We start from the raw sequence: 18557 nt of genomic DNA on the forward strand, positions 1-18557 counted from the left end.
TGGAAAAAACATGGACTTCGGAACCACACAAATACAGGCAAGGTTTCAAAACTCCCCAGCACCATTCCCTCATCTATCAGGTGGGACTGCTGTGCCTTCTTCCACCTGCGAGGGTTGAGAGCGGGGTGCCAAGCCCCCCGCCCAAGGTCGCGCCCCGACAGCAGTCCGTCATTCACAGCTCAGCCCGGGCCTCGGACGCGGTCGGCGCAGCTCCGAACTGGGACAGTGTTGGCCCCCGGGGTCAGGGATCCTAAGTGCCACCTCTCTGTTGGGATGTTCGAAGTTCGAAGCCTAAACCGTGCATCCATCCGGCCTAAAGAGTTGTCAGAGATGTTCGTCACGGACTACCTCTAATAATGAAAAAATGGGAAACCGTTTGTTGTCCAGTAGGAAACCGATTTAATAAATCAGCGTAGCTGTGTGGTAGAAGACTTTGGGGGCACTTAAAGTGTGCTTTTGAATAATATTTTGTGACGAGGACATGCTTGTGATAAAATACTAAGTAAAAGAAAAACAATAAATAAAATTTACGCAAGATGACCTCACTCGAGGAAAACGGGCATAATAATACCTGAAGGCAAAAAAACGCACCAAAAGCAAGCGCTCCCGGCTGGCAGTCGGGAAAGGGTGGAACGAAGCGCGTTTCGTCCTGTATGTTTGCGTTTCCCAAGTTTCCGTCAGTAATTGCGCACTCACCGCCTTTAAATTAGAAAATACTGGCGCGTGCGTCACGGCCCCAGGCCGGAAGCGGGCGGGCCCGGGGCGGACCCCAGCGCCCCCTCGGCGGCGCCGACTGACCCCGCCCCGCCGGGCGGACGCCGCGGGGCGGGGCTGCCCGGCCCGGCCCGGCCCATCCGAGCCCCGGCCGGAGCGGACGGTGCGGGACTCGGCAACGCCTCGAGGCTGCGAACACACCGCCCGAGTCGACCAGGCAAGCCCGAGGGTCGCGGCCGGCGGGAGCTGGGGGCCGCGGGCCGGCGGGGACTGGGCCGGGGCTGGGCCGCGTGCCCAAACTTCGTCGGAGTGCGCGGGGAGCCGGCGCCCGCACGAGGATCTGTCGCTCCCCACTGGAGTTGCGCTGGGGCAGGCGAGTGTCGCCTGTTTACTTTTGGGAGCCCGGCGAGCGGGCCGGGGTCTGAGGCCGTCACGCGCGCGCCTTTCTGGCTCGTGCCCACTGCAGGGCGTGTCCCCCGCGCCAGCCCCACAGGAGGCAGCCGTGTGTGGGCCCTCGTTGCTTTCACCTGGTGGAAGCGGGAGGCGGCGCAGCCGTCACCCTGGCCTCAGGTTGCGCCTGCTGCCGGCCCCGGTGTAGACGGGCGAAGGAGCGTTCCCCTGAGTGCGGGGAGAGACCGGGTGGAAGCCGTGAGCGGCCCCCGCCCTTGGTTCGGGTGGGGGAGCGGCCACCTCGGTCTCCGCGGCTTTGCCTTACTTTGCCTGCTCTTGCCACTTCCTCCAGCCTGGGCTCAGAAGACGACAGCGGGAGTATTGTTCTCTGCCTGGCCTCTCTGGGTCAGAGTAGAAAGCCAGCAGGAGGACGGGAAAGGGGTAAACAAGCGCAGACGGGGAAACAGCCAGGCAGCAGCGCGAGGGCAAGTGGAGGAAGAAGGCTGGGGGCTCCGCAGCCTGTGGGCCCTGCCTCAGCCCTGCCCCCTGGGGGTCCCCACCCCCTCCCAGCCCACTGTGGAGCTCTGTGGGGTTCTACCTGAGGAACCTGGGCATGGGCTAAGTGGGGGCAGGCCTGGGAACCAGGGTCAGAGCCGCCTGTCGTGGAAGGTCCCTCGGGTGTCCAGTTTTCTGGGGCTCTGAAATATTCATCTCACCGGTGAGCTTTGGTTTCAAAGCCAGCGCCTTTGGCCCGGCCAGTCGGTGGTGGCGGCAGGAGCTAGGTGCTTCCTTGGGGCTGCTGCTGCATCTGGACAGACGGGCAGCCAGACTTCTCACCTGCTTGCCCTCCCTGTCTCTCCAGTCGCGAGGACCCAGGGTCCCAGTGTGTAACCTAGAAAAAAGTGGTGGGACCGCAGCGCCAAGGGCCTGGTTTCCTCTGTGTCCTTGCGCCATGATCTCAGGACCTCACTGTCCAAGTGGGTGCGTCAGAGAGGTAATGATGGGTTGCACCGTGAGTGTGAGGACACGGGCTGAGCTGACAGCCGCCTGGCTCGGTCTCCTGCTGCGGGCATGGGGGCCTCGGCTGGGAGCTGGCCACCTCAGAGCACTTGGATCCCACCGACCTCCCCCCACCCCCGGGCAGAAGCCCCCGGGGAAGGGACACACACCTGTGTGACTTCAGGGGGCTGCACGGGGAGGGCCTGGGGGCGGAGACCTGTGCAGCTCTCTGGGAAGAAGGCCTCCCTCTGCCAGCCATGTGATGCGGGGTTTCTGGAGTGTTCTGTTGGGAACGCTCTGAAGGGGACGGCCCTGACAGAATCTTCCACCTGTAAGAATTCTAGGCCGAAACCTGGGTTTTGTTTTGCAGTAGAACCGATATCCAGAAGTCCACGGGCCACAGTGCTGGGTGCCTAGCGGGCACTCAGTGCAGTGGTCCAGGAGGAAGATAAGAGTGCATCCTTCCTCTTGGGTGGGACGGGTTGTACTTTTGTTCCTGTTATGTTAAGGTGATGTCAGGGGGTGCCAGCCTCCTGGTTCGATGCTAGTTAGGGATGTCGCCCAGCCCTTGGCACTAGACCCCACTGTGGCCATCATGGGAGCGCTCTGCTGCGGGGGAGGGGGAGGAAGGACTCCTGCAGAGGGTCCAGGCACTGAGCTGACTCAGAGCGCGAGCGAGGGGCCTGCCTGGTGCCTCGTGTGACTGTCGTTGGGGGCTGTGTGTAAGGACAGGGGTTTTAAGATACGAGGAGTCAGAGAGTCAGTAACACTGTAGCGCATGTGCATGTTTGAAAGTTACTGAGTAAATGTTGAAAGTTCTTGTCACAAGAAAAAAAATTTTGTAAGTCTGTGTGGTGACGGATGGTAACTGGACTTCCTGTGGTGATCATCTTGCAGTGTATACAAATACTGAATTATTGTGTCGTACACCTGACACTTAATACAGTGTTATGTCATTTCTACCTCAGCTTAAAGAAAGATAGGAGTTAGGACAGGACTCATTCTCAGGGTTGGGTCTGTCTGTAGATCAAAGGTGGCCTGGTCAGCATTCCACAGGATATTATTAATTAGGTGTGTTTTGGTGAAAATGTTTCGAGCTTGAGAAAGCTTGAGGTTCAGTGGGTTCATCCAAGTTGGACAGCTGTGCTCAGTGCAGGGCTTGTGCCGTGGGAACTTCGGGGGGGCGGGGGTGTGGGTGGCTCTTCAGCCTGATCTGTTTTCGGAGCTCGTCACTGCTGTCCCCCGGGGCAGTGCTCTGTAGAGCAGGCTGGGAAACACCAGGCTTGGTGACTCGAGCTCTCCACTCTCTGGCTCTGGGGGACGGGCCTCTCCACCTTCCCCTCGTGTGGGCTGGTTTGGGGGAAAGGGAGGCCAGTCAGTGGTGGAGTGAGAAGCTAGGGCTCTTGGCTTTCTGTCTTGTCCTCTCTCTTCTAGCACTACTATGTTTCTCGGCAGGTTCTGGGGCGAGTGAGCCCCTAGGAAACGCTGGCCGTAGGGTCCACGGGGCAGTATAGGGGCAGTCTGGGAGGACAGGGGTATGGCCACCCCCACACCCAGAACACGCCGCATGCTTCTGCCTCTGTGGACGGTCCTCCAGACCAGCTAACGTGAGTTGTGACCTTAGCCTAAATTCTTCAGGAAGTAGGTCATTCTGCCCTGAAGCCTCATGTTCTGGTTTGTTAGGCTCTTTGCTCAGAATCAGAGACTGTTGGAGCTGGCATGGACTTCGATATTTTGGTTCAGTGGTGCTCTCAGTGTGCTCGTTGTCAGATGAGACAACTGAGTCCAGAGGTGGGAAGTGGCCTGTCCTGACTCACAGTGGCGTCATGGCCAGGGCTCTGGCCTGGATCGATTTCCTACGGAGGGAAAGGGACTCGTTATCAAAAGCAAAGGCATTTTCTACCTCTGCCCGCCCTGGGTGCTGACCTCATCACACAGGTGGCTGGTGGGGGTGTCTCAGAGGCCTCTGCTGCAGGCAGGTGCAAAGTCAGACGTCAGATCTGGGTTCAGACCCGTCTCTGCTGCTCGCCTGCTCTGGACCTTAGATCCGTTTCCTCTGGATTTCAGTTTGGTCATCTGTAGAGTGGAGATAAGGGTGTGCCTGCCGTAGGGCCACTGCGAGGCTCCTGTGTGCCTAAGTACCCCGTGCTTACTGCTCGCTGTAAGTGATTCTCTTCCCTCCCCGCCTGCTTAATGGCTTCCTCATTCCTGATCTGCACTCCCAGGCCGGTCTGACACGGACTGGTCTTCGAGATGACCACACTGATGGCACAGTTCGGCCCTCAGAGAAGGGCGGTGGGGGAGCTGTGGGCGCCTGGAGCCACCCCTCTCCGTCTCCGACTGGAGAGAGGCTGCCCTGGCTAGAGACGGGGGCTGGGGAGGAAATCATGACTTCTTAGTCTATTTCTGTGCAGGAGGACGCAGAGAACTGGGGAAATGGGTGGACTGTTCTCAGTGGGCAGGGCTGGGAATGAAGTTTAAAACCCATGACCCAGAGGGCTCGTCACGAGCTGAGGCAGGAACTGTCTTGGCTCTGGGGTTTCTTTGTCAAATGACTAGATGATTTCTAAAGTCCTGTCCAGCTCTGACGTTTCAGGTTTTCAGATCCGCTTGGCGTCATCTTATTATTAATCCCAGGGGCCAGGTGGACAAAAGGATAAGCTGGTTCCGGGCCCCTTGGTCCGTGTGCATTGGGCCTGGTGACGTGCCCAGACACCGGGTGTATCTTTGTAGTCGTCTGCCCTGGCGGCTGTGTGCCGGGGGAGGAGTGTGAAGTGTTGTTTTTGGTGGGGGGAGAGCTGGGCGAGTTGGAATAGGTAAAGGAAGAGGGAAGTAAGGAGACTGTTACCAGAGACCAGGCCACAGTGGGCCAGGGGCTGCCCTCCTGGGCCTGCTGGGTGGGGTTTCCTGAGATGTGCATGCTGAGCTATTCTTTCCATTCGGCTCTGGCACCCGTTCCTGGCAGGGAGGAGGGCACGCTGCCTGGACCAGTCAGCTGCTCCCTTCTGGCCCCTCCCTCAAACATACACACCCTTTTGCTGTAACCCCAGTAGCACAGGCCTCTGCAGATTCCAGAGCCTTAACCCTTCAGCTGCCCCCCCAGGGCAGCCGGGGCCTGGGCTGGGCTGGGCTGGGCCTCACCTGGCTAGGAGCATGGTGGCCGCACTTCCTGGCGGGGAGGAGGTGCTTCCCCAAGGCTGCACCTGGAAACCCTGACAGCCAGCACTTCCTGCATTCGCACCCACCTGCTACTGCTACTGCTACTGGGACCGGCCAGGTCCGGGGCTCCTGCAGGAGGAAGGAGAGGGTCTGGCTCCTTCCTGACGAGGGATCGGGGCCCCGAGAGGGGAGCAAACTTAGGTCTGTGACATGGCAAGGGCAGGGCAGAGTCCGAATGTCTTGGTAACAGGCATTGTGAGGAGGAATGTTCCAGTGATTCAAGCTCCCGCCAGTGGAACAGTCTTGCTCTCTGCCCCTGGAGTGTGTCCAGTAGAAGCTGAATGCTCACTGTGTTTTAGGAAAATTCTGGCTTCCCATGGGGAACCTCCACAGTCCTCTTAAGCCCCTGGAGACTGCGAGCCCCTCAGTGGCTGCGCAGATGACCTGATTCCTGGTTTCTGGGCTTTGGGCATGAATCATCCTCACTGTCTCTGGGTTGTTTCCCTCGTCTTCCCCCTCCTTCTCTTCCCGCTCTGCGTTCTTCTCCGGCCCCCACCTTTAGTCATAGCTGTGAAAGTGAACACTGAGCATTTCCCCCTTTCCCTACTACCTGGGCCAGTGCCAGCCCCAGACCTCATCCCTAGCTGAGGTCTCGATGAGGAGGCGGCCCGGGCTGTCCTGTGGGTCGGGCAGCAGCCGGGGAGCAGGGTCAGAAGCTGCCAATGCTCCTGCTCACCTGGCATTGCTCAGAGGTGAGTGCGGCTGAGCTCAGCCGCTCCCCTGATGGGTCTGGACCCTCTCTTCCTCCCCTGTGCCCCGGCTTCTACACCAGAGACCTGAGACGTAGTCTCGACCCCAGGCCCCGCTTCCTGACCAAGAGCGGGTCACTGTTCTCCCTGCACTACGGCTGTCTGCTTGGTCAAGCGAGGGTCGGGCTTGCCCTAACTGAGCGAGTTTCATTTCAGCTCTTAGGTGTACCAGTCTCCATCTCTGACCAGCCTCTTTTCCTCCTGGCCGTGGCACAGGGCTGGCGAACTCGGGGTCAGGGAAAGGGCTCAATGGCTCTGAGCCCACCGGCTGTGTCAGCCTCCGCTCCCATGCGAGGGTCTTAAGCAGGAGGCCATGAGAAGTCTGGACAGACAGGTGTGCGGAGGGGGACGTGAGCAGACTCTGGGGGCGCGGGCTCTGGGAGAATGGGCTCTAGAGCCCATCTGGGTGTGCAGCCCTGACGCCCTCACACCCTGGCTGAGCGACCTCGCAGCCGACTGCGTGCTCTGAGTCTCTGTGCCTTCGCCTGTGAGTAGGGGCCACGGCATTATCTACCGGGTTGGGCTATTTTGAGGATTTAATGAAACAATAACTAACAGCCAACGTTCACTGCTGATCAGGGGTCAGGCACCATTCTCAGTGTCCTGTGAGTGCTCTCTCATTTGATTCTTACGACCCCATGGAGGGCACTCTCGTAGTGTGAGACCCAGTCCCCAGGCGGGGAAACGGGGGCGCGGGGAGGCGAGGTGGGCAGTGCCGGCCTCTGGTGAGCTCGGGCTGGTGGCTGAGGCCCGGGGACCTGGACTGTGACCTGCTGTGTTCCCGGCTGGCAGACCCGCGGTGGATTCCTCTGAGGCCAGAAGAATCGGAGGGGGGTGGGAGCATAGAGGGAGTCCTTGTGAGTCAGCAGCCCGCTGCGCGAACCCTGGAGTCCCGGTGGCCCGTCTGAGGCTGGCCTTGCTCTCCCTGACTCACCGCTCAGTCCGGGGAGGGACCTGTCTGTCCGGCTTTGCTTCGAGGAAGGAGGAAGGAGGGAGGGGCGGGCAGCTGGCCGGTGCCACACGGCCTGGCTTCTCAGGGAGGTCACAGGATGCCTGTCTGTGGGAGCTGGAAACGAGCTCAGAGATCCCCTGGCCCGCTCAGCTCTTTTCACAGAGGGGCACCCCAAGGAGGTGGCAGAACTGGGCACTGGCGACACGGCCTGTGACTCAGCTGGAGCTTCTGACCCTTCTGGCCCTTCCTGCCAGTGCCTCTCGGGCTGTGTCCAGCCTGTTCGCCAGGGTGCCACCACCTGGAAGGTGACCGTCAGGTGGGTTCGGGGTGCCACCGAGATGACGGCAATCGTGGCAGATAACCCGACTCTAAAGGTTGTGGCAGATAACCCGGCTCTGCCTGTCCCTCTTCTTGCAAACAGGCTGCCATCCTGCCCTCTTGGTGGAGTCAGAAGGGGGTCTTTGGAGGGAGTGGGTAGAGGGGTATGGGGAGAAGGAGCCTCTTGCCTCATGGAAGGGGACCCCAGTTTTTCTTTGTTTTTAAAAAGTCTGTTAAGGAGAGTCACATATTATAAATACTTATGAATATTTTCCCACTTTTCTATAAACACAGAACATTTCAAAAGCTAGTATCTCAGTTTCTTAAGCTCACAACACTCCAGTGGTCAGCCCCCGTTGTCCCTTCCTGCCCACTGTCCTCAGGGGCCTCCCCTGCCCAGTGCAGGCTGCCACCACAACCCCAGCTTGGTGCCCTGGTGCTGCCCTGTCACAGCCTCACTGGCAAGGACGGCCTCCTTACTGCTGACCTGACACGGACACAGCCTTGCTGTGCTGGCCCGTGTGCTCTGGGGAGACGGAGCACAGCTTTCCTGAAAACAACCCATCTAGAGACTGGCCTGTTGCGCAATCCCTTCTGCCCGCCCCGCCCTGCCCCTCCCCTTGGTCCCCTCCCACTGGTCGAGAGAGAGGAGAGAGGAGAGAGGAGACAGCCCTCTGTCTGCCCCCCCGCCCCGGGCTGTGCAGGTGCCCTCAAAAGCTGCTTCCCCCTTCCTTCCAGCAGAGGCTCTGAGGCTGTCTGCTGACCTGGATGGGGGGCTGTCTGCGTGCTGCTTCCCTGTGGGGTCCGAAAGGTCTGCCCCTTGGGAGCTGCTCTGTGGGGCGGTGGTGGCCCTGACAAGGGGCCCAGACTCTCGGGGCTTGTTCCCAAAGGGGCCTTCCTGGGACCCCCTTCTTCGCTCTTCCCTAGTTCCCATCTCTGTCCCTTCAGAGGGGAACACCAGGCCAGCAGGGATTCATTTGGCTTAAGAGGCACAAATCACGCAGCATAACAGAGAGGACAGAAACCCAGGACCCTGGAGGCCTCGATTCTGGCGGCGCCGCTGACCTGCTAGTTCGCTGTTCTGGGTCATGGTTCCCTCACCTGACGGAGTGCCTCGGCCCCAGGCCCGAATGCTCAGTGCCCTCTCCCCTGCTAGCCACTGTACCCGGGGGGCGGGGGAGCGGGGGGGAGACACGCAGGAATCACACGGACACCAGAGACCCCGGGGTTCAAGGCGCACGTCCCGCCCTCCCAGGGGCCCTGGAGGCCCCGCCGGCACAGCCCATTCCCTGGGAAGCCTGCGGAGAGACCGGGAGATAGGCCGCCACACGCCCGACACACCGAGGCTGCTGTTGAAGGAACCAGAAAGTCCTGTCCCAGGCCTGCCTTTTCGTGCCGCCTCCCAGCTCGGGTGCTCCCCCTCCCCCAGGCTCAGGCGTCCCCTGACTCAGTCTGCCACTGTCCACCGGCGCTCTGCCCTCCCGCCCTGGGCCTGGTAGCTGCAGCACTGGGGCTGGCTTGTTCTCCGCCTCCTCCCCCACCCCGAGCTCTGGGCCTTGGCTCCTTCCCAGCTCTGCCTTTCAGGCCGCACTCCGGCCAGCTGCCGCGGGGGCTGGGCTGACCCCTTTGGCGGGTCCCAGCTGGCCCTGTGATTCACCAGGCTTTGCTGGGCCATCAGCTTCTTCCCTGGTCATTAGAAGCTTTTCTTAAATGACCACAGGGAGGTCCCAGGCCCCTGCTCCTCTTTGCTCACCCCACTGATGCCCAGTGACCCCTCTGGGCTTCTGTAGCCCCACCTGCTGTTGGCAGGACCGCTGCACAGCGCGGAGGGCTGTGGATGGAAAGGTGGTGTGGGGGTGAGGGGCAGGGGCTGAGCTGGGGGGCGGGGGCACTGTGTGCAGAGGGGAGGATGGCCTGCGGGCAGAGTGACACACCATGACGGAGGGAGGGGAAACGCGGGGTCTCCTCCCGGGGAGGCCCCGGACTGGGCCGAGTGAGCTGGGCCCGGGCGCTTGTGACCGCTCTTCTCTCCTCCCGTTTCAGGTCCCGGCAGCTGGGGTCTCCCCTCAGCCCTTGAGCGGCCATGTCCAACCCCAGCGCCCCACCTCCGTACGAGGACCGAAACCCCCTGTACCCTCCACCCCAGGGGGGCTACGGGCAGCCGTCGGTCCTGCCCGGCGGGTATCCTGCCTACCCTGCCTACCCACAGCCGGGCTACGGTCACCCTGCAGGCTACCCACAGCCTATGCCCCCGGTCCACCCGATGCCCATGCACTACGGTGAGTCCCTGCGGGTGGGGGTGGGGCAGTGGGAGGAGGGGCGCAGCACGGGAGGCCCCGTCCTTTCCTGCCTTTTCAGGTCCCTGGTAATCTGACGTTCAGCTTTCCGCTTCCGTCTTTGTTACCTCTCTACTTCTCCCTCGGCACCTGGCCCTCCGGACCACCAGCTGGCCCGTGTTCATGGGGGCGGCTGAGTCCACCGGGTGGGCCAAAAGCCGCATCACGTGAGGCAGTGGCAGGGGGAAGCGCTTAACTGCTTCAGGGCCTTGGGACACCATTCCCAACTAGGCAGCTGCCACCCCACCCAGATTCCTCTCTCCCTGTGGAACCTGAGGCACTTTTTTTTTTTTTTAATTTGGTGATGACAAATCTTCGCCCTTTAAGGTAACATCTGAATTTTGCAAACACCCAGAAGTCACTTGGATGTTTGGTAACAGCCGTGGCAAGTAATCTTCTGGTTGGTCAGAAATGAGATAAGATTAGAAGGCAGTGAGACTTCTCCGAGCAGCCCCCCCACCCGAATTGGATTTTGAAAGCGGTCAGAGGAGGCATCTGCGGCATTTGAGGAATGCTTTGAGGCCTCAGCATCTCTGGAGGCCTGGAGCCCAGCCGGAGGCCTGTCTTGTGGGCTCTGGTGCAGCACCACAGCCTCCGCACGCTTCCCGTCCTGCCTCATCCTGGGACCATGCACCTCTGACCTGTCCGTTTCCTCTGAGTCTGGACTGCTCCACCCTCCACACACGTGTGCCGAGTTCCTACCTTCCTTCTCCTCCTCCTGTCCCAGAGTCCCCTGCTCTGACCCCACAGCTCTCCAGGCTGGCGCTCCAAGCCGTGCACCTGCCTGGCTTCCTCGCTGGTTCGGGAGCTCTTGCCGCAGAGACCGCGTGCGTTCATACACCAGAGCACCCAGGTGTGGGCTGGGCACCCGCCCCCAGGAGCCCTCGGTGAACGCATGCCCATGGGAACGGTTCTGGCCTGAGCCCCTTCGCGACAGGGGCACGTGGCTCCGTGGGGTGCCCAGGCCAGCTCTGGGTCTCTCTGCGGGCATCTACAGTGGGTGCCTGGTTTGGGCGAGGAGTTCAAGTTGTAACACCTGTTTTTTGGCTAGGGATACCTGAGTCTCAGTTTGAGGTCATGTCCTGGAGGCTTTGGGACTGAGGCCACATGCTCCCAGTTGGTCACTTGTGGTCTGTCCCCAGGCCCAGGCTATGATGGCGAGAGAGCAGCGAGTGACAGCTTTGGGACTGGAGAATGGGAAGACATGAAAGTCCGACACACCTTCATTCGAAAGGTGAGATGTGGGCGGGGCCCTGGGCTGTGGCGGGGCTTGGGGGGTGGGGGTGGGGGGGTGGTGGAGGAGTTGGGGGGGGTGCACCCTATCAGCCCCGGGGCAGTCATTCCCATGGGAAGGGCTGCTGCCTTCCTGGTCCTCTCCAGCCCCGCACTCTCCTGACCCCTATTCCCCGACCCTTTGCTCCTCTTTCCGTGACCTTGCTTTGGGGTCGGGGCAGATTCGGTCTGGGAAGATCTCAGCGGGCTCTGCAAAGTGCCCTGCCCTCCCCACACTCCTTTCTTTTGCTGGACTGCAAGCAACTCGATGCCAGAAAGGACCACAGCCCGCCCCTCGCTTCCCCGCTTCCTCATGTCGGCACTGCACCCCTCAGAGTAGACAGTGCCTGGCGAAGGCCGGCCTGGACTGCTGTGCATGTGGGGACCCCCCGCCCCGGTCGTGCAGGGAGGCAGGGGAGGTGCGCAGTGCACTGAGGCTGGAGTCGGATGCGGTGGGGAGCATCGGGGGGGCAGCTGGAGGTGGGGGGCAGTCTGAGGTGTGAGCAGTACTGAGCTGGCCTCTCCGCCTAGCTGCAGCCGGGGCGGGGGCTGGGGGGGCTCCCGAGTGGAAACAAGGAGTGCATCCTTCACGGTTAGCGAGGCCCTCCCTGCCACTAACAGATGGGGAGGAGTCTTTGGAGCACCTTGGTGTTGGGGAGAGGCCAGGGTGTGGAAGGTGACCCCGCCTGTGTTCCAGGTTTACAGCATCATCTCCATCCAGCTGCTCATCACGGTGGCCATCATCGCCATCTTCACCTTTGTGTGAGTCTCCAGGCCCCTCCGCCCCTCTCTGAGCAGCCCTGGGGCCCGGGGCCTGCCCTGGGGCACCCGCCAGGGGCTGGGCTGGGCTGGGCTGGGCTGGGCTGGGGTGGGCCCCCCCTCCCCTCCCCCGCTCAGGTCTGGTGGAAGGAGAGTGGCTGCGGGCGATGAGAGGAAGTGACTGTGACTCCCATCCTGCTCCACAGGCAGCCAGTCGGCGACTTTGTGAGGAGAAACACGGCCGTCTACTACGTGTCCTAGTGAGTCTGCGCTCCTGGTGCTCGGAGCAAGGGGAGGGGGGTGGCAGCTGCCCGGCTGCTCTCAGGGCAGGGGTCCGGTGCTTTTGAGGGGGGCTCCCAGGCTGCCGTCTGAGCTGGGCAGTGGGGTGGGGTGCCGCCCGGGGAGCAGGAGCAGGGCTGGGGCCCGAGGCGGCACGTGCCCGCACGGTGCTCCTCACGTTCTGCCGGCCCGTCTGCTGAGGCCGCCCTCGCCCTCCTCTGGCTGCCCCGGCCCCCACTGCGGAGGTTCTCGGTGCCCTTGGCTCGGGTCATCTCCCCGACCGGGCAGCTTCCCCTCAGACTTCCCAACCGCTCGGTGGGCTCCCACCTGCTGGCCTGCCTGCGGGCTGCGAGGGCTGAGGAGCGGATCCATCAGGCCTGTGCACTACTACTCCCTGTCTCTTTCCCCCCAGTGCTGTCTTCCTGGCGACCTACCTGACCCTGGCCTGCTGCCAGGGACCCAGGTGAGTCCCCAAGACTTAGACAAGGACAAGGGATGGCGCGGGGGCAGGAGTGGGACCAAATCTTTTGGGAAGAAAGGGGTATCCTTATAGCAGTGGAACGGAGACTTAGAAGCAACAGTGAGGATGACAGCAGCTTCTTTCTGGTGTGTACAAAGTACCTGGCTCTTCGAGCTCCCTAACTCCCCCTTGGTCTTCCCCCCAGGCCTCTCCCTCCTAAGGTCCAAGGGCCTGTCTCTTGCTTCTGTAACTTTTTCCCTGAGCCTACGCAGTGCAGCTGGTTAAACTTTCTCTTATAATTTGGGAGGTGGGAGGAAGGGAAACAAATAAAGTACCTTAGCCATCATTCTTACAACAACACTGCAAGATTTGTAACATTCTAACCATTTAACAAGTAGAAGGAAGGGAAGGCTCAGAGAAGCTGAGTAACTTTCTCAGTCGCACAGATAGTGTAAGAGCTACAAACGAATCCAGGTCTCTGTGGCCCCATAGCCCAGGGCTGCCTTATCACCCTCTGTCGTCCCAGCATAGAGCACCTGAGCAGGTACCGGAGGCTGAGCCAGCCTCCCTTCCCCTGAGCCAAGAACTTCCTTGCGCCAAAAGACTCTGGTCACTGGCTGGCCCCAAGTCACTCAGTCACGGTCTCTTTCCCTGCAGACGCCGCTTCCCATGGAACATCATCCTGCTGACCCTCTTTGTGAGTCCGGGAGGGCAGGGGCGGGGTGCAGATGGGCTGAGGGGGAGCCAGTCCCCGGGAAGGGCTGGCGATGCCACTGTGGGAGATGCCTCTGGTTCTCCGTGTCACCATATCCTGACCCCTGCCTGGGTCTCCAGTCACATTTACCCCCAGCTCTGACTGACACCCCACCATGGCCGTGCCTCCCCTCTTCTTTGTTTCACTCTGGTCTCTTTCCCCCGCTCAGACTCTCGCCCTGGGCTTCATGACCGGCACCATTGCCAGGTACAGTCGGGGATAGCGCACCATGCTCCCGGGAGGAGGGGTGTGTTCTGGGCGAGTGGGGCACCCTGGGCTGGCCGTCTTCTGCACAGGGGATCCTGGGAAGGGCCCTCCCGGAAGTGGGGGTTTGGAAGTCAGTCACATGTGCCTCTGGCCTCTCTCCCCGCCCTCCCTCCAGCATGTATCAGACCAAGGCCGTCATCATTGCGATGATCATCACTGCCGTGGTGTCCATTTCGGTCACCATCTTCTGCTTCCAGACCAAGGTGAGGGTTCGGAGGACCCTTGGCTGGCCACTCTGCCCCCTTTCTTGTACAGAGCTGGCCCTTGAGGATGGCACTTGAGCAAACCTGGGAGGGCCCAGACCCCTACACTGGGGATTTCCCTTGGAGACCCTAGTCCCCTTCCTTGAGCTGCTTCCTGTCTGTCTGAGGGTGGGGGTCAGTCCCACGCCCCCAGGGGGCAGCACTGGGACTCCCTGGTCGGGGGAGGCAGGGCCAGTCTGGCTGGGCTGCTAGTGGTGGAACTCGTCTGACAGGAGCCTCATTCCTCCTCCCTGGCAGGTGGACTTCACCTCGTGCACAGGCCTCTTCTGTGTCCTGGGAATAGTGATGATGGTGACAGGGATTGTCACTGCCATTGTGCTGGCCTTCAAATATGTGAGTGTCTTGGGAGAGCTGGGGTCAGCGAGCCCAGGGCCCGGGGAGGACTTTCTGTGTAACGAGTGCCGCAGGCCCCCGGGTGGGTTCTGGCTTCGGGCCGCTCCACCACTAGCAGAGGCCCCAGTGCCGAGGCCCGTCCTCTGGGTTGGGGCACAGTTCCTCCCTCCTTAGGGACCGACGGCCCTGGGAGCCATAGCACCTGCGGCTCGGACAGCAGCACGGAGCTCCTGTGGGGAGTAGTGGGCGAGAGCTGTCTGCCGGCGAGGCCAGGGTCTAGGAGGCAGGCTGGGAGGGCCGGGGTGGAGGGAACCTTAGGGATCCCAGTCCGCTAGGGGAGAGCCTGGGGACCCGAGGCTGAGGGGAGCCTCGTGGCAGAGCGGGCAGAACAGTGCTGGGAGGGGAAGCGCATGGGCAGGAGGGCTGCCTGCGCACTTGGCCGTGGGCTGGCCCTGCCCTTCTGTGCACGGGCACTGGAGGGCTGTGCGGCAGGGCCGCCCTGGGGGCACTCTCTGATTCTGATGTTCATCATGGTGGGTGGGGGGCTTCCCTCCCAGCTCTCTCTTTAGTCTGTCCCTCCTAGGCCGCACTGCGAGAACCGCTCTCCTGAAGGCTGACAGTGACTGGTTGTGTGTGTGTGTGTGTGTGTGTGTGTGTGTGGTAGGGCTCTCCAACCAGTGCCTGCCTGAGCCCACCCCTCCCAGAGCTGTACATCAGCCACCTTTTCCCCAGATACATACGGACACCTGTGTACCTTAACTCACTTCGGAGACTGGTTTTTACATGGCTGTGGGAGGATGGGCTGTGTGTTCCCTGCTACATGTGTTACCATTCTTAATTCCTTCCAGGATCTGGAAGGCAGAGATAGCCCTTTCCTGTAGTAGCTTCCTGGACCGACCCACCTGGATGCCAGAACCCCAGGGGAAGCTGGTCCTGAGAGCGCCCCCCACCCCGGTCCACACTTTGCTAAGATTTCTGACACCACCTGTCCCCTCTCCCCAGGTTTACTGGCTCCATATGGTCTATGCTGCTCTGGGGGCCATTTGCTTCACCCTGGTGAGTAGGGACCTGTCCCCTGGCAAGGAGCTGAGGGGAGGGAGTGGAGGAACTGAGCGGACGGAGCATGACTTTGCCCTTCCCTCTCCCACCTCGAAGAGGTTCCACCGACTTTCTGGGCATTCCCGCCTGCTTTCATCCCCACTGCCCGCTGTGGGGCACTCAGCAGGCCGCACTGCAGAGACAGGGCGCCTCCCTGCCCCTGCAGACTCTGAGGGTAGAGGCCGCGTGTTGTGCCGTTCACTGATGTGTCCCCTAAGCACACTGCTGCATGGCACAGAGGCTCCAGAGACGACAGACCTGCCGACCGGAAACAAGTTCGGGCACTGTGCCCCTGGGTCCTCACTTGTGCCTCTCCCCGTAGTTCCTGGCTTATGACACGCAACTGGTCCTGGGGAACCGGAAGCACACCATCAGCCCAGAGGACTACATCACCGGCGCCCTGCAGATCTACACGGACATCATCTACATCTTCACCTTCGTGCTGCAGCTGGTGGGGAGTCGCGATTAAAGAGCACCCCCAGTTCCACGCCACCCAAGGCTCTCCCATCCCCAGAGGGCTGGGCCTTGTGACTGGGGCTGGGCCACAGACCCCTTTCCTTCCCCTCAAGTAATATGCCCAGTTTCCTTTCTGTCCTGAGTGGGTGGCCTCTCTGGCTGCAGATGTGTGGGTACCACCTGGTGGGGCCGGAGGAACTGGAACTAACTCTGGGCAGGGACTAGGCTGAAGATGTACCCGCTGTGTGGCACCAGCTTCTTCTTAACTGCTGGGCTGGAGGGGGAGGGATGGCAAGAGCCTATTTCATAACTAAAAGGGAATGTGGAGATGGAAGTGACTTCAAGGTGGTGAGGTTTCCCCTCCCACCGTTGCCACAGGCTTCCGGGCTAAGTAGCTGGGGCTGTTTCCTCCCTCATCCCCTAACAAAGAGCTTTGTCCTCCGCCTCTGGGACTCTTACACCATTACGCTGTGCTCCTCTGGCAAACCGTGGCACTTCCCCACTCGGGGAGGTACACGAGACCTGTGCCTGTGGGTCCTCCTGCTTCAGCTCCCCTTCTGATGGCATGTACATACTGTGTGTCCTGGCTGGGGCAGGGGAGGAAGGTGAGAGCGAGCAATGTCAAGCACAGGGGCCAACACAGAGCAGTATCAGCCCTGGGCTTCCTCGTGGCGGCGGGGGCAGAGAACGCAGGCCCACTTGCGGCCATCTGGTCCCCATTCTCTGAAGCTGCCTGGGGTCAGGGCAGGGTGGAGGGTGCTCCTTGGTGCTTCCAAGATCTCTGGTGAGAGGGATCTCTTGCTTCCTGTTGCTGAGGCGTGAGGGGCAAAGGTCAGGAGATGGGGTGGTTTGTAGGGGTGAGTGTGGCCAGGATGAAGAGGTGGGGCTGGGGGCAGGGAAAATGCCTTGGGGGCACCCCGCCCGTCTGAGAGCTCGGGAAGCCTGCAGTGGGGCCTGTGGAAGCTTGATGTCTTTCCTTCTGCTAACCTGGGGAGGGCCCTGAGGGAAAGGACACTTCCCCTCTGTTCTTGACTCTCACGGGGGATTTGACACTTGGACCCCATCTCCCCAGCCAGCTACTGCTTCCTTCGTGACACCAAGTGCCTCAAGCTGGAAGGGGGGAGGAGGACAAGGGTCACTCTATGGGGTGGGGTGGAAAGCAAATCAGCCCAAGGGTATACTTAGGACTCTATTAAGTCCTTGGTCCTAAGTGTATCATGTAAAAGGACATAACTAGAAATGTAATAAAGTTTTATGTTTAGAAGTTAAAACCCCACTCGACTCTGGTTTTTTTTCACCTCCGGCCTGGCTCTGCCCAAAGGAGCCACTTGCTATCTTCTACCTTTTCTAAGATAGCCAAGCACACTTTGCCCCAGTGCTTCCTGGGGATGGACGTGCAAGGCTGGTGAGAGCTCCACCTGTTTGCTGGGGGCACCGCTCAGCCTGTGACCTCTCACATCACGGACCCTCCACAAAAGCTCATGCGCTCCCTCCCACAAAGCTGTGTGTGTGCAGACAGTTTCGCAGTTGGGGTGGGGGAGACGGGCACAGGTTCAGGTCACCTGCCTTAGAGATCATTAGTCCAAAACCTCTTAAAACAGCGAAACTGAAGCCCAGAGAGGTCCAGTCATTTGGACTCAGCCACAAGTAGTGTTTTTTTTTCCCTTTCACACCCTCAATGCCCTTTTTGACTTTTTGTTTTTATTTGTTCAAAGCTGAGAGAGACCCCACCCTCCTGGCCAGCAGCTCTGTGGGCTTGGTCCCCAGGGCCTGAGCCTAGGCTTGTTGCTGAATTCTCTGTGGTTTCCCGAACCATTAAGGGGAACACTGAATGCTTTTGTGAGACAGCACACAGAAGTAACTAGCCCCACCCTCGGTCCCTCCCGTCCCGAGGGACTCAAAAATCCAGTCCCAGTTCCTTTCCACTCTAACACTCAATAACTTTATTAGCCTTTGGCTGGTTTCGGGGAGGTGAGGGGGAGGGAGGAAGGATGGGGGCTGACAGCAGCCTGGGCTTCGTGTGCCCTCTGGTGGACCTTTGAGGCAAAGACCAGATTTGCAGCCAAACCCAAAGGACTTCGCAGTTTGGAGGCCACAGTCAGTACAGTCTAGGGGAGGGCTGCCATGCTCCTCAGGTCTGCGCCCCAGACCCAGCTTCTGGAGACAGGGAGTGTTGGGAGGAGGCCCTGAACCTCTGCCTCTCATACTCGCCCGTGTTGGATGCCCGCATGTTCTGCCGAGCCTTCATCTGCTTCAAACGGTTCTTGTCCACTTCCCGCTTGGTGAGGATGAAGAGGAGGATACCACAGGGGAAGCCGATGGCCCTAGGGGTGGGGAGACGTGCATGGGGTTTGGGGAGGGGCCATGCCTGAGCCAGAGGAGCTGGGGAGAAATCTCATTCCAGCTTCACTGATTTCGTGAGAACTGCAACATCTCTTGTCTATTCGGCCTCCGCACTGGCCGCTGGAGGGCCCCACACAAATCAGATCCTGCCACTGCCCTGCATAAACTCCCTTCACAGCTCTCCATCACTTCTCAGCTGAGTCCAGACGCCTACGAATGGCACAATAGGCCTAGTGTAGTCGGGCCTCTGCCTACTCTGTAGCCAGAGTGACACTTCTCAACGCTGAACCCTGCAGTCCTGCTGTATGGCCAGTGCATGATCCTCCTGACAGCCCATCCTCTTTCTCTCTTCAAGTCTTGGCAAAGTTTCCCTCTGCCTAAACTGCCCCACACCCTTTCCCAGACTCCCCTTCTAATTCTGAGTAACTGCTACTTGGGAGCACCTTGGTGTGGGGGAAAGGGCATGGAGTCGCAAGACCTGATAAGAATCCCAGCTCTGAGCCTCAGTTCTCTCATCTGTGAAATGGGGATGTAATTTTTACCAGAAAGACTAAAACATTACACTGTAAAGGGCTGGAACACCTAAGTAGCTGAAG

At 60.3% G+C, this 18557-nt stretch overlaps 2 protein-coding genes across 5 annotated transcripts in view; one reads left to right on the forward strand and one right to left on the reverse strand.

Moving 5' to 3' along the window:
- The window catches only part of PNKD (PNKD metallo-beta-lactamase domain containing), a 61868-nt gene that overhangs the window by 41850 nt on the left and 1461 nt on the right, over positions 1-18557 (reverse strand). The window contains exon 3 of one of the 2 annotated variants that reach the window (XM_045853556.1): positions 17534-17942. The exons of the other annotated variant lie outside the window; for it this stretch is intronic. Coding sequence (XP_045709512.1) covers positions 17750-17942 — 193 coding nt within the window. The 3' untranslated portion in view covers positions 17534-17749. Of the gene's footprint in view, positions 1-17533; positions 17943-18557 lie in introns of those variants that run through there. 2 annotated transcript variants of the gene reach the window in all.
- TMBIM1 (transmembrane BAX inhibitor motif containing 1) lies at positions 782-16889 on the forward strand. Of its 3 annotated transcripts, none has more exons than XM_045853587.1 (12): positions 782-931; positions 9385-9620; positions 10820-10911; positions 11647-11711; positions 11915-11968; positions 12400-12450; positions 13105-13144; positions 13371-13408; positions 13584-13671; positions 13969-14064; positions 15067-15120; positions 15485-16889. In XM_045853587.1, exons 2-12 carry the CDS (start codon positions 9425-9427, stop codon positions 15629-15631), a joined length of 921 nt encoding a protein of 306 aa, XP_045709543.1. In that variant the 5' UTR covers positions 782-931; positions 9385-9424; the 3' UTR covers positions 15632-16889. The 3 variants fall into 3 exon arrangements, with proteins under 3 accessions (XP_045709543.1, XP_045709549.1, XP_045709556.1); XM_045853593.1 differs by lacking the exon at positions 782-931 and adding an exon at positions 938-1087; XM_045853600.1 differs by lacking the exon at positions 782-931 and adding an exon at positions 1463-1545.

Source organism: Phyllostomus hastatus, unplaced genomic scaffold, assembly GCF_019186645.2.
Source record: "Phyllostomus hastatus isolate PE091 unplaced genomic scaffold, TTU_PhHast_1.1 phas_contig_137, whole genome shotgun sequence".
NCBI lineage: Eukaryota > Metazoa > Chordata > Mammalia > Chiroptera > Phyllostomidae > Phyllostomus > Phyllostomus hastatus.